We start from the raw sequence: 14,654 nt of genomic DNA on the forward strand, positions 1-14,654 counted from the left end.
ACCTTGAACTTGAGCCAATGGTAGTCGGGCAGGCACACTGTGTGGGTAGGCAACCATGCTGTGCGGAGGGGGAGGCGAAGAAGGAGGAACGAAGGCCGGAGCGGGACGAGTGCGAGAAAGGGTCGCACAGTGGGCCAGCAAACCGGTGGGGGCGTCCAAAACGCGTTTTGAGCTCCAGAGTCGCTAAATGGCACTCGAACCGAACGTGTGACCCCCACCAATGGATTGCTCTCCGAACGAGGAATCCATTGGTGGGGTCACACGTTCGGTTCGAGTCCCGTTTAGCGACTCTGGAGCTCAAAACGTGTCTAGAGTCTTGGCCGCCTCCACCGGTCTTCTGGCCCACTGTGGGTCGGGCCTGATTGTGGCCTGTTTGTTCGGCACACCTACCGCCTCGTCGGCCTGCTCCGGTCTGTTCGGGGCTGCCAACTCATTGAAGAACGCTTTGTCCGAAGTCTGCCGGCGACAGCGAGAAAGCCGCGCCGTCGGTCGGAGAGCCGTGCGCGGTTTGAATGCCACGCTTTTTCTCCCCGGTCGGACAGGATTCTAAGCTTGTCGTCACAAACCACATCACAAACTGATGACGTTTTCATCAAATCTCCACTGATTACTGCATGGGTTGATTTGACGACACTCTTGAAAGGAAAGTTAGCCTCCAAAATTTTCACAGTGCCACTCGTCGCGAGGGGGTAACCACTCGCGTAATACCCTGTACACCAAAACCGTGTATTACGCGTAATACACGTGATCGTAATACCATTTTTGGGTCAAATGTGCCAAATTTTGGCATTTTAAGGCCGTAATACACGTGTAATACACCGTAATACAGCGTAATACCGAGTAGTCTGTACACGATTTCTTGAAGCGTTTACCCCCTCGACTCGTCGTACCACCTTCAAAAAAAAAAAAAAATAGGGCGGGATTTGAACCCGGAGCAACAACTGCATGATGCGCTCGGCTTCACCGAGGCGCCGCGCGCGCTGCCACGTGGAGGAAGGACCCTCCTGCTTCGATTCCAAGTCGGCCGTGTTTTTGTTTTTGTTGTCGCTGGGCCGTGACGGTGTGCCAGCACGCCTCGGTGCGCTCGGCACTTCGGGATGCAGCGAGGACGTGAGGAGAGGGAGAGAGAGAGAGAGAGAGAGAGAGAGAGAGAGAGAGAGAGAGAGAGAGAGAGAGAGAGAGAGAAGCGCTGAGAGCGGCGTCCCAGAATTCGTGAAAGGGTAAGGGTGTTGTTGAAGTTTTACGTAAAGACCATTTTATGCCAATGGAAAACCTTTCAGCAACCCCTTTAGGAAACACTCCTGAGGCAACATCTAGCGACAGGCCATAAAAAAAAATGATTGTAATTTTTTTTTAGAATGATACGGGCACCCATCCAAAACCCAAAGCCTTCCAGAATTTCCTTTCGCAGTATTTAGTCAACTTTAACTCAATTTTTAAAATATAACAAAACTTACTAAAAAACTTATAAAAAATATACAAGTTTTAATTTGTTCGTTTTACGAGGGTCGCCCGTTGTTTACGGCTTATGCTTTTCGCACTGCCCGCTTTTGGTTTTACAGCACACACACATACATACACACACACACTATCCGACACAATCGGGGATAATGGGCGCTGGCTTGGCCGGTCTGGCTGTGTGGCCGATGCGTGGATTGACCGTTAGTGCCACGTCGCGCCACTGTCACCGCCACCGCCGCTATTGCCGGCCTGTCTTTATGGGCAGCGCTGCAGCGGGGCGGCAGAGCATCTGTCCTGTCCGCCGCTGTCCACCCCGCGAAATACGGTGTGGTGGTGCAGGACGAGGCGCGCTGCGCTTCCGTGGCCAAACTCGCAAATCGCATCCAAAGCCGCGCGCGCATTGAAAACGAATTCGAATTACGGAAATTAAAGTTACGATCGGAATGCGGATCGCGGTGCTGTGTGAGAGAGAGAGAGAGAGAGAGAGAGAGAGAGAGAGAGAGAGAGAGAGAGAGAGAGAGAGAGAGAGAGAGAGAGAGAGAGAAGGGAAAGAGATGTGATGAGAGATTGATGGTGAGTCCGATCGGACACATTTTTACTCCTCCAGTTGGCTTTGGCAGCCATCTGCGCAGCGTCACTGGTTTCCACCCCTTTCCCCCCCTCTCTTCACACTCGAAAGCCAAAACGACTCTTTTATGCGACGGCTACACTGTAGCCCCAGCGTGTGGCGCGACAGGTCCGCACTGTAAAAGTTGGTGCATGCCGCGGCTGTGGGAAAACAGGGCCAGCTCGTAAAAAAAAAAAAGAGTGACAAAAAACTGGAAAAGAAACTCGAAAACACGGAAGGGAAATGAGCGGCAAGATGCGGCAAACTGCAACCGTGCTTCAAGCTGAAGGTGTTGATTCATCGTGACAAAGCACACTGTTATCTGCTCGCGGAGATTACGAGGCGGGCATCGGTCCATCCTGCAACAGGTGAAACAGGTATCCGGATTAGTTCGGTGAACTTGTCATTTTCTTGCGACAGTTTCCGACAGTGGGGCGGACCCATTCCTTGATGAAAGACGCGACTTCGAACCGGACGCGCCCGCGCGTGACGAGGCCCTCTGAAGTGTGTGTGTGTGTGTTGGGGGCGGTCTGTGTGTGTTTGTGTCTGCGCGCGCCTGTCTGGAAGGACTTTGTAGATTTGGTGAACAGTACACACATGTGTGGCGTTTCTCAAGGGCGGCGACGCCCGCTCCTTTTTGTCACGAGACACCGCGTCCTGAGTCTGGCCGGCGGCGCCGCTTGCCCCCCCCCCCCCCCCACCCCGCCCCGCCCCGCCCCGCCCCGCCATCCCTCGCGGCGTCGTCGCGGTGTTCCTGCTCGGTCGACCACACCGCACACATGTACCGACACTCTCTCGGGGAAGAAAACCAGGACCTACTCTTTTTCCGCCGTTCGCCGCGTTGCTCAGTGGGCCAGAAGACCGGTGGAGGCGGCCAAAACTCTAGACGCGTTTTGAGCTCCAGAGTCGCTAAGCAGGACTCGAACCGAGCGTGTGACCCCACCAATGGATTCCTCGTTCGGAGAGCAGTCCATTGGTGGGGTCACACGTTCGGTTCGAGTCCCATTCAGCGTCTTTGGCCGCCTCCACTGGCAAATCCGCTGTGCGTTCGTTCGCAGTGTCGCGAGCCGTTCTGCTCGTGGACTCTGGACTCGGCACGTCAAGTAATGGGGTCGCAAACTCGGCGGAATCTGGCCACGGTTCAAAGTGTTTTTGGATCTCCGACCTCAGACGCACTTTTCCCCCTCCCTTGCTTCATCTTCCGCTTCTTCTTCCTCTTCTCCTTCTTCTTCCTACCCTCCGTGCCTGTCCGTGCCTGACCCACTCCGGCCGCAGTGTGTTGGACCACCTTCTCCTCCTCTCCGGCTGGAGGCTCCAGCCAGCCCCTCCCCCTCCAGCTGGAGCCTCCAGCCCTCGCTCCAGCCACCCCCCACCCCCAGCGAGACTACCCCATGCCTCCCTTCCCAGTGCAGGCCCTACCCGTTTATTACCATAATAAAAACCGAAAGTCGCCTTCCTGCTGCTGGAGGCGTGCCTCCTCACCTTTTGTGGCCCCGTCACTCTCCCCGTCTCTGTCGCACCCGTGGGGCGTCCCGCGGGGTGCGAGAGAGACGGAGCGACGATGCCTGACCTGCGAGATGCAGGTGAATCTGTCGCGGCGTACCGGCCCGGGGTTCGTGTCCCTTCCGGGCCGCTTTTTTCCTTTTTCTCTCTCTGTCTTGGTTTATCAGCTGGCCTTGGTCCTGGGTCGCCCCTCCCCCGCTCACACACTGACCTGACGACCTGACCCGGTGGGGGGGGGGGGGGGGGGGGTCGGGGCCCTCGCCCTAATCGGCGTGAGAAGCGGGGCCTGGCCGGCCTGGCCGGGGAGAGGGACAAGGACAGACAGATACTGGATTTATGACAGGAAACGTTGATGAAGGGGGCGGCTCCAATGCCAGCCCCATCTCTCTCTCTCTCTCTCTCTCTCTCTCTCTCTCTCTCTCTCTCTCTCTCTCTCTCTCTCTCTCTCTCTCTCTCTCCCCCTGAGTGAGTAGTGTTTCGGGCGGGGGAGAGCGAGACAGCCTGCGAGGTAGGCAACACATGCGGCGCGGGGCGCGCCCGTTCAACGGGACTGCCTATCCTCCAGGCGCTCTCCGGGCCCGGCTGGCCCTGCAGTGTGTCGTCTCTCTCTGTCTCGCTCGCAAGCCCCGAGCCGCTAACTCGGCTTAGGTTAAGTGGGCTGAACTCCGCGCTGGCCGGCTGAGCCTACTGGGGCTGCCCGGCAGTGCTGCGGCGGAGGACGCGAAAGCGGCGCGACGCGCACGATGACGATTGGGATCTCGGAGAACGGAAAAGCGCTTTTGGTTTTCCAGTTTTTGTTTTTTTTTTGCGGACTCGCCGGACTTTGCGAACTGGAGCAAACGAAGCCCCATCTGCTTGTCGTCAAGTTGCCATTGGTCGCCGTTGGCGTAGGCGAGGGGCGCGGCGCGCAGGGCTGCCAACTTGACGCGACTCGCGCGCCCTGCGGTGCGCCAGTGCTGCCACACGAGTAGGCGAAAACTCCCGCGGCGCACCACTGTCGGAAGGGCTGCCAACCCCAGCCACAGTGGACCAGAAGACCGGTGGGGGCGGCCAAAACTCCAGACGCGTTTTGAGCTTCAGTGTCGCTGAATGGGACTCGAACCGAACGTGTGACCCCACCAATGGATTCCTCGTTCGGAGAGCAGTCCATTGGTGGGGTCACACGTTCGCTTCGAGTCCAATGATTTTGAAAAGCTTTAAAACCGGTCCGTCGAACAACGAGATCAGTTGAACAACACCGGCGTTGGCTACATCGCCTTTGCCTTTCCAAGGTCTCGCAATGGAAAAGGAGAGACGGAAAAAATGGAGAGACGCGGAGAAAAGAGTGGAAATGGAAATTGGTTGGATCGGGCGTGCGACACGAGATTGAGGGGGCCGAGGGACGTGGCGGATTGCGAGTGAAATAGGTTGCGGGCTTCGGGCTTCGGGGTTTCGGAGGCAAGAATCCATCAGTGTGGCGGCGAAGCGGCGACCCAGCACCGTACGGCGCCTCCCAGTGGCAGCGCGCGCCGCTCGCCGACGACGCCCTCCTCATATGAAAGTCATCCCTATGTAGATGGGCCGGCTGCTGCCACACACGCACGCACACACACACACATGCACACGCACTCACACACGGGCCAGGACGGCGCCGGGGGCGCTGCTGGAAGTGGTGGGGAGGGTGACCGGAACGGAGATAGGCGACTGCGCGCTCCATTCTTCGCGCGCTGATATATACTTCTCGAGTGTACGGCCTGTACCGCGCACCGCCCGTACGTACCGCCCCACAGTGGGCCAGAAGACCGGTGGAGGCGGCCAAAACCCCGGACGCGTTTTGAGCTCCACAGTCGCTGGATGGGACTCACCGAACGTGTGACCCCACCAATGGATTGCTCTCGGAACGAGGAATCCATTGGTGGGGTCACACGTTCGGTTCGCGTCCCATTTAGCGAGTCTGGAGCTCGAAACGCGTCCGGGTTTTCGACCGCGTCCGCCGGTCTTCTGGCCCACTGTGCGCCCGTGCCGGGGTGGCGCCGTACAGTCCGTTTGCGGAGTGCCGGACTGTGGACGCTGACCGCCCAGATAGCGCTTGGCCCCGCTTGGCCCCGCTTGGCCCCGCTTGGCTCGGGACCGGCTCCGCCGCTCGTCCAACTTGGGGCAGTATACCATGACACCGCCCCCGACCCGGCCGGACCGACCTCGGGCCGCACCGACCCTTGCCAGCCCTTCTTTCCAGCAGTATCTATCCCAGGTCCAGTTGACTGCCTCCCACTCCAGCGCGCTCCAGCCCGCTCCAGCCACACTCCAGGCGGCACTGCACTGCGAGTCTAGTCGAGTCGATGGCCGGTCGAGGACACTTTGGAACAACTTGGCAACAGTAGCATCGCCTGGTCCGGCCGTCCCATCTCGGCTAGCTTCGCTGTCGCTCCGCCGTCAGAACGGCGGACTTCCGTCAAATGGAGGTTCTGTTCCGTAGCCTTGATTGGGGTCGCTGGCCTGGACTCGCTCTGTCTCTCTCGCACCGCGCCCTGCGGAGCGCCACGCCAGTGCGAGAGAGACGGAGCGACGACTGGCCGCACAGTGGGCTGGTAGGTATATCCAGAGATGATTGGGTACCAGCGCAGGCAGGGCGGGTGCCATGGCGTCCCGGTGGCTCAGTGGTCAAGAGCATGATGTGGGAAGCGGCAGGTCTCGGGTTCGGGACCGGTAGTATACACAATTTTTTCGGCGACCAATTTCTTGGGGAGGTACATCCAGAGAAGATTGAGTACCAGCGCAGGCAAGGCGGGTGCCACGGCGTCCCGGTGGCTCAGTGGTTAAGAGCAAGATGTGGGAAGCGGCAGATCCCGGGTTCGGGACCGGTAGTATCCACAATTTTTTCGGCGACCAATTGCTAGGGGAGGTATATCCAGAGAAGATTGAGTACCAGCGCAGGCAGGGCAGGTGCCATGCCGTCCCGGTGGCTCAGTGGTTAAGAGCAAGGTGTGGGAAGCGGCAGGTCCCGGGTTCGAGACCGCTCTAAGTACCATTTTTTCGGGACCAGATTTCTCGCCCGGCAGCTCAAGAGGAGTTGCGACATCGCCGCTGACAAGCTGGTTCGGTGGCTGAGCGGTCAGGGTAGAGGAGTTGACTAGAGTCGGCACTCGGGGTCGCGGGTTCAAATACCCAATGTGACCCCTCTGAGGTAAGGCCTCTGAATCTGGACTCTCACTGTACCACAGAAACCGCGCGCACTTCGGGTGGGCCAGCCCAATACGAACCCACTAATCTGTCGAATTGCGCGGCAGGGAGCGTCGGATGAAGGCCCGGTTCCCATAAGAACACCGAAGCTGATCGGCGGGTCTCCTTGAGACTTTCGTATTGCCACTTTTTGTCGTCAATTTTTTCCATGAAACGCACTGCGGGAATGGTGCATCATTGCCCAGCGGTATACAAAATAGAAACATCGGAGGGCTCGGAATTTTTCGGCAGATTGGAGGCACTTTTTTTCTTTAGTTTTTTTTTTTACGGTGCAGTAACTTTCTATTTGCGATCCTCTCCTTTGATTGCCCACCGTTCCCCTCCCTTTGATCCTCTCTCCGATCCGCTGTCCGCTCCGCCCGAGGCTCTAGCCAATGAGGCACCGGATGCGCCCGCGGCCCGCTGCGGACTGATTCCGAGGGTCGTTTTCGTCGCTCTGTCTCTCTCGCACTCACGCGGCGTGCCGTGTAGGTGCGAGAGAGACAGAGAGGCCGCCGGCTGCGGGCGTGCGGGGCCGACTGTGTCATCGCGAACACGTGGTGTGGAGGTCCCCCTCCCCTCCGCCACCTTGACCGACCCCCTCCCTGAGGACCCTCCCTCCCCAGAGGGTCCCCAGAGGGAGGAATCGGGAGGAGAGATAGGCCCGTCGGCGGCCCGGTACGGCCCGGTCAGTGCAGAGTGACTGACTCCAGAGTAACTGACTCCAGAGCCACTCCAGCGACAAAGTGTGCGCCGCGTCGCGAGGGTTCGCGTTCGAGCGCGGAGTGAACCGGTGTGTGTGCGACTCCGCGTGTGAGAGAGATATATATATATTTTGTGCTGACCGCATCACCAAGCATCCCCGAAGGTACGTCAGCTGACTTCCGGTCGGCACACTTCTGTGAAGACCCCCGAGTGGTCGTGCTGTTGCCATTTCCCTTCCAAGTTCCTTTTTTTTTCTTTTAATTCGCAAACTATCCGAAGTGGGTGACAATGCCGTCGGGTGTGAAGCGGTTACAGCGCGGAGGGTTGGGTTGGCACGCCGAGTTGGAGCAATATAGCCGCAGCGCGCGGCCACGGCGCAGCCCAGTGCCGCCAAAGTTGGCGCAATATACGTGCCGAGTCAGTGCGCCGATGGCGGCAGTGGTACCAGTGGTACAGTGGGCGGGAAGACCGGTGGAGGCGGCCAAAACTCTAGCCGCGTTTTGAGCTCCAGAGTCGCTAAACAGGGCTAGAACCGAGCGTGTGACCCCACCAATGGATTGCTCGTTCGGAGAGCAATCCATTGGTGGGGTCACACGTTCGGTTCGAGTCCCATTCAGCGACTCTGGAGCTCGAAACGCGTCCACGATTTTATAGCGGTCGACCGAAAGTGTGTCGAGTTGACGATGCAATGTCGGCGGAGTGCCCTTGCAACTTTCGATCGAAATTCCCGAGTCCGGGGAGCAGCGCCCCTTCCCGGGGAGGATTAGTTCTCCTCCGGTGTCGCCTGCTCCGCCTGCCGTTGTGTGATAGTGTAAGTTGGTAGTTCCTTATTTCGCACGTTGCTTATCATGAGGCTGCAGGGACCGAGCGGGTTGGGGGTGGTCATTTGGTGTTGCCATTAGAGCGCGCCTTCGCCTGCCTCGCCACACGGAAACTGGAGCCGGCCGGCGATCCATCTTGGCGAAGCGGACTGTCTCTGTCCTCGTCGCACTCGCAGGGGGCGTCGCAGTGCAAGAGAGACAGGCCGTGGTGACAAAGTCGGGTTATCTAGGCATGTGTGAGGCTAGATAGCGACACGTTTTTTTTTCGGCCGTCGTGTGCAACACGTGCAATGACATGCGCCAATCAGGGAGTCTCGACGATCGGCGCACAGTGTGCTGCACGGCGCTGGTATTGCCACTTCTTTTGGTCTGACTCTTCGACAAGTCGGTTGCTTGACGTATTTTTGTTTTTCCGTTTAACGGCACAGTTTTGACGGCGAACCGGCGTGTTGCAATTCCTCGCAACTTTAGTCTCCTCCCTCTTTCCCGCTCGCAAGACGCCGCCCCGAATCGCCGCATCCATCTCTCTCGCTCGCACGGCGATACGTCTCGATGCGATAAATTTGAATGTCTCCACAAAGGTAGTAATAACATTCGTCCGTCTCTCTCGCACTCGTGGGGCAGCCCGTGGGGGTAGCGAGAGGGAGAGAGAGAGAGAGAGAGAGAGAGAGAGAGAGAGAGAGAGAGAGAGAGAGAGAGAGAGAGAGAGAGAGAGAGAGAGAGAGAGAGAGAGAGCGACTGTCTGGAATCAGCCCACGGCAGCACCTGTGCACCGAGTCCCCGAGGGCGCCCAAACTACTCAACCACCCTCGCTTTCCTCTCTCTCTCTCTCTCTCTCTCTCTCTCTCTCTCACCTCTCCTTGCCGCCCTCCTTCCGCGTGTGTTTTGGGACAATGGCGGTGCTTGCTTCGCTTGCTTCGCCCTGCCCCATTGTGGCTGCACACGCATTGTGCGAGGGTGCCAGACAGAGACAGCGCGTGCATTTTAAAGCAAGCCGTAACTCACGGTTCGGTGCGCCGGTCTGGCGGCTGGGGCGCTGGAGTGTGGCTGGAGTGTGGCTGGAGTGTGGCTGGAGTGTGGCTGGAGTGCTGGAGTGTGACTGGGAGTGCTGGAGTGTGGGGAGAGTTTAGCGAGAGAGAGTGCCAGAGTGCCACATTTTTTTAAATCCAATTTTTTTTAAATATTTAAAATTGACAGTCTTTTTTAAATTTTCCACCCCTGCTCACGGCAGCCTCTGCACCGAAACTCCTCGTCGTGCTCTCCCACAGTGTAGCTCTCCTAATTGGAAGCACCTCCCTGCTCTCCCTGCTCTGCATGGTCTGTGCCGCGTGATCGAGCACTTAGTGGGGAGAGAGAGAGAGAGAGAGAGAGAGAGAGAGAGAGAGAGAGAGAGAGAGAGAGAGAGAGAGAGAGAGACGCGCCTGACTCGGAGCAGAGCATACAGTGGTCCGCCAACGACCGCGGCCCCGTTAAGATGAATATTCAGGCCGACTCGGTGTCACCCTTAATCAACAAGCCACAGTGTACCTCCCCCCCCCCCTTCGGACACCGCCCGGGCATTTCTACCCCGCTGCACGCCGCGGCCCAAAAATAGCAGAAAAGAATTGGTGGCCCCTGCAGGGCCCTGCAAGGCCCTGGAAGGCCCTGCAAGGCCCTGCAAGGCGGAAGCGTGGAAGTTTGGGATAATATATGAGTGCCATAGCCAGGGCAAGGCGAGGCGGGGCGAGGCGGGGCCACGCTTTGGCAGTGGCGTGGCGGCCAGCAGCGCCATCTGGCGGAACGGCCAAGGAATCTCAATCTTTCCAAATTTCGGACGGGGCCACGTGACTCCGAAGCGAGTTACCTCAGTTGACGACGAGAGAAAAAAAGAAGAAAAACGCATGTCGCGATCGGGTATTCGAACCCGAGACCGTCAGTGATCTGAGTGAATTAGCTCGATGGTGGTCCAGGGTGGCTCGGCTCGCGGCATGCGCAACCCTGTGAGCTACTGAACCGCTGTCCCGCGTCGTCCCGCCGTCCCGCTCGGCTGGCAGGCGTGTGCTGGAACGTGTCCAAATGCGGCTGACCCGGGTTCGAATCCCGCCACAGTGGCGCCCTTTTTTTCCTTCGCTCTTTTTCCAACCGTCCGTCCGCAGAGCGAGAGAGCGGTTAGCCCCACCCACCCACACACACCAACACATACACACACAGGGCAGAATAGTGGTGAGACTATCACCGGTCAGTAGTGCAGCATGCATCCGGCAGTGCAGTCGCAGTGGGCCAGCGGCCGCGCGAGGGAGCTAACGAATAACCCTTTTAGCTCATTGCGCGCGGCGCGGCTGGAGCAGTATGTCTCTGTCGCACTCGCTCGCACTCCGGTGGCGCGACGAGGAGCAAGCACAGTGGACCAGAAGGCGGTCTCAGCCCCGGACGAGTTTTGAGCCCCAGAGTCGCTAAATGGAACTCGAGCCGGACGTGTGACCCCACCAATGGATTGCTCTCCGAACGAGGAAGCCATTGGTGGGGTCACACGTTCGGTTCGAGTCATGTTAAGCGACGCTGGCGCTCAAAACGCGTCTAGAGTTTTGGCCGCCGTCGGCGGTCCTCTGGCCCACTGAGGCTGGGGCGGGCCAGGCCGCGGCTCAGACCTTGAGACGCAGCCCCACGCTGCGGGAATCGCTTTCATTAAAGCGAAGGGGCGGGCCCGGCCTAACTAGGGGTGGATGCGCTGCCCCGCCCCGCCCCGCCCCGCCCCGCCCCGCCCCGCCCCGGCGTGTCAGCCCGAGTGTGTACGAGATGTTGGCCTCACGTCCGCCGCGCCCAGCCCAGTCTTGAGCCCGTTCATAAATTACGTCACTCCGGGGGCAGAGAGGTGGAAGGCACTGCCTGCGAGCGCCGGTGGAGGCGCCAAAATTCGAGATGCATTTTCAGCTCCCAAATCCTTGTTTAGCGACTCGGGAGCTCAAAACGCGTCCGGGATTTTGGGTCTTCTGGCCCACTGTGCCATGACTGGAGCGGCGGCACCAACTTCCCTGCCAAGGTTACCATGCCGCATCCCGATTCCTTCTTTGAGCGGCAGCCTCGCCAAGGGGCTTCCCTCGTCTCTCTCTCTCTCTCTCCCTCCCTCCCTCTCTCCCCAGCAGCCCGCATAGGGCACTGCGCGTATCGCTTTAATCGTGTGCGAAATCTGATCGCTCGCCCCGATTCCAGCGATCTCCCGGGCAACAACAACAACTCCAATAAATCGGCATTTTTAGCAGACGGGAAAACAAACTCAAGTCGAAATTGATAATCTACGGAAATGGCGGTGGAGGGCGTTGAGGCGTCGGAGAATTTAATTTTTTCGGAGAACCCGAGACCGAAATCAGTGTACTTTCTAAGACTTGGCGCGTTTATTTTTAGCTCTCGCTGGAGGTGAATAGCGAGGAATCGATTCCCCGTTCGGAGAGCCTGGACATGAACCGCTTTGTGTTGTGTGTTCTGCAGGTGGCGGGCGAGCTCCAAGACATCGCCATGGCCCGGCCGCCCGCGTCGTCCTGCTGAGGAGTCCTGAGGAGTCCGCAGCGCGTCAACCACTACACTAGCTGAAAGGCCCCGGCCCAAGCACCCCAAGATGGTGGATGACACGCTGACCCCGCTGCCCGGGTCGGAGACCAAGGTCTACGGCCGGCGGTGGCTCATGCTGGCCATGTTCGTCACCCTCTCCATGACTTCCGCCTTCCAGTGGATCATGTACTCCATCATCTCCGACGCCATCATGGGCTACTACAACGTGGAGGCCTTCGCCGTGGACTGGACGTCCATGATCTACATGGTCACCTACATCCCGCTCATCCTGCCCGGCTCCTGGCTCCTGGACAAAAAGGTGGGTCTCGGCCCAGTGGATTTGCCAGAATTTGCCACCGGTTTTCTGGCCCACTGTGAGACGGAGTGCGCGACGATTGGCCGGCGTGCAGCGGAGCGCGGAACAGCTGACTTGCAAATTCCTGCAAACTCACAAATTTGTTTCCCTGCTTCCCGAATCTTCCTCTTGCTCGGAGCTCCAGCTCCGTAAGCCCGCTCCTTTCCTGAATCCTTCTCCGCGAGCTTCTCTGCATTTCCTCCGCGGATCCTGGCGTGCACTGTGAGGAAACAAAATCCTGTCGTCGGACCGGCAGGGAGGGCCACCTGCCCCAAGCCTCCCGCGCCCTCCGCACAGTGGGCCAGAAGACCGGTGGAGGCGGCCGAAACCCTAGACGCGTTTTGAGCTCCAGAGTCGCTGTACAGGACTCGAACCGAACGTGTGACCCCATCAATGGATTGCTCGTTCAGAGAGCAATCCATTGGTGGGGTCACACGTTCGGTTCGAGTCCCATTTAGCGACTCTGGAGCTCAAAACGCGTCTAGGGTTTTGGCCGCCTCCGCCGGTCTTCTGGCCCACTGTGCTGCGTCCACCCTGCGCTGCCCTGCGCCCTTGAAGGGAAGACAGACGTGCCCTTTTAGTGACAGGACAGGACAGGACAGGACACGTTCTCGCGGAGAATGTGCCCATTTACTCGGCCCATTGTCTCCGTCCTGCACACCTGCCCCCCCCCCCCCTTCGGACGCCGCCACCCTTGTTGCCGCCCGAGGGTGAATCCGGCTGCCCGGCCGCCCTGCGCGCTGCAGCGTCGCTCTGTCTCTGTCACACGCGCGGGGCGGGGCGGGGCGGGGCGGGGCGGGGCGGGGCGGGGCGGGGCGGGGCGGGGCGGGGTGGGGCGGGGCGGGGCGGGGCGGGCGGGGCGGGGCGGGGGGGGCGGCGGGCGGGGCGGGGCGGGGCGGGGCGGGGCGGGGCGGGGCGGGGCGGGGCGGGGCGGGGCGGGGCGGGGCGGGGCGGGGCGTCCCGCACGGGTGCGAGAGAGACAGAGCGTCAGCCTGTGCGTCAGGTGGTCGTCTTTGTCGTCTGCTATCGCCTCGCCTTACAGTGCCCCCGTCCCCTCAGGCTGCATTCGCGGCGCGCGGCGCGTGGGTGCGAGAGAGACAGAGGCTCGCCACGCGGTGTCCGCCTGATAGCCCGAAAGGTCCTCGACGAGTGCACCTCGCGGCTCATTCGGACCGCGTCGACACTCTTTTTCATCGTTTCCGCTATCTGCACGGTGCCCCCCCCCCCCCTTTCGGTCGTTGGGCCCCACGGCCCCGCCCACATTCAATGCTTGAAATTCAATGAGCTGGCCCCTTAATGTCCCGCCAGTGCCCTTGCAGGGGTATGCACCCCAAACGAGCGGGGCGGGGCGGGGCGGGGCGGAACCCCTCGTCTTTGGGGTCGGCGTGGCGGCCGCACCCCCCCCCCCCCGTTCCCAATCGAAGGGGTGGGGGCACTGCAAAGCACAAGGACCCCAAAAGTCGCTTCAAGACGTTCCAAGTACTCTCTCTCTCTCTTGCTGCAGGTGCAATTTCTTTTTCTTGGTTCATGAAACGACTTTTTTTGGGTGTGGCAGACAGGTGGATTTTCAGCCAGACAGACCGCCAGCAGACAGAGCGCCGCGGGGTCCATATCTCTGGGCCGCGGAATGGATGGCCGAGCTAAGCCTGCAGTCCCGCGGCACGGCAGAACCACGGCAGAGCCACGGCGCAGCCAGGGCACGCCCCTTCGCGATCCCCCCCCCCCCCCCCCCCTCCCCCTCAACCTGAACCTGGCATACACCGTCGGGCCGGCTGTGGGTGCGGAGGCGGCGGCGGCGGTCTTCCCGACAAAGACACGCGCTTGGTGGAGGTCCAGCAGACTCATTCCCAGAGTCCTCTGTCTCTCTCGCGCCCACACGCGGCGCCCTGTATGAGCGCGAGAGAGACAGAGCGGCGAAGTCAGTCTGCTGGGAGTCCACGAGGTCCAGGGGCCGCCAGGGGCGGTGCGGCACCGCGTGACAAATCGCTCGGAGGAGAACCGCACTGTGAAATGGGCAAGGGGTGGGGGAGGGTCGTCCTTTTACTGCTTTTACAGTGGGATGACACGGCCCGGCTGGATGAAAGGGAATTAGCCCGCCGGCGCGGGGTTTACGCATGGCAAGCCGTGGCAGTGCCGTGGAAGCGCTGCACGGCAGGGCTTACTGCCGTACGGTGGGCCAGAAGACCGGTGGAGGCGGCCAAAACTCCAGACGCGTTTTGAGCTCCAGAGTCGCTAAATGGGACTCGAACCGAACGTGTGACCCCACCAATGGATTCCTCGTTTAGAGAGCAATCCATTAGTGGCGTCACACGTTCGGTTCGAGCCTCATTTAGCGACTCTGCAGCTCAAAACGCGTCCGGGATTTTGGCCGCCTCCACCGGTCTTCTGGCCCACTGTGCAGCGCCAGGCCGGACGGACGGGGCTGGCAGACAAGGTGGCGGGGCAGCACGGGGCAGCATGCCACCAGCCAGCAGCCCCT

General features: G+C 60.0%; 1 protein-coding gene across 4 annotated transcripts in view; it reads left to right on the top strand.

Moving 5' to 3' along the window:
• Positions 1–14,654, top strand: part of LOC117647996 (feline leukemia virus subgroup C receptor-related protein 2) — a 47,108-nt gene that overhangs the window by 20,266 nt on the left and 12,188 nt on the right. For 2 of the 4 annotated variants that reach the window (XM_034390042.1, XM_034390045.1), the window contains exon 2: positions 11,761–12,139. In XM_034390042.1, coding sequence (XP_034245933.1) covers positions 11,888–12,139 — 252 coding nt within the window. In that variant the 5' untranslated portion in view covers positions 11,761–11,887. Of the gene's footprint in view, positions 1–7,474; positions 7,638–8,648; positions 8,877–11,760; positions 12,140–14,654 lie in introns of those variants that run through there. The other 2 variants (XM_034390044.1, XM_034390043.1) reach the window with 2 other exon arrangements.

The sequence above is a fragment of the Thrips palmi genome, unplaced genomic scaffold, assembly GCF_012932325.1.
Source record: "Thrips palmi isolate BJ-2018 unplaced genomic scaffold, TpBJ-2018v1 HiC_scaffold_3, whole genome shotgun sequence".
Lineage (NCBI taxonomy): Eukaryota > Metazoa > Arthropoda > Insecta > Thysanoptera > Thripidae > Thrips > Thrips palmi.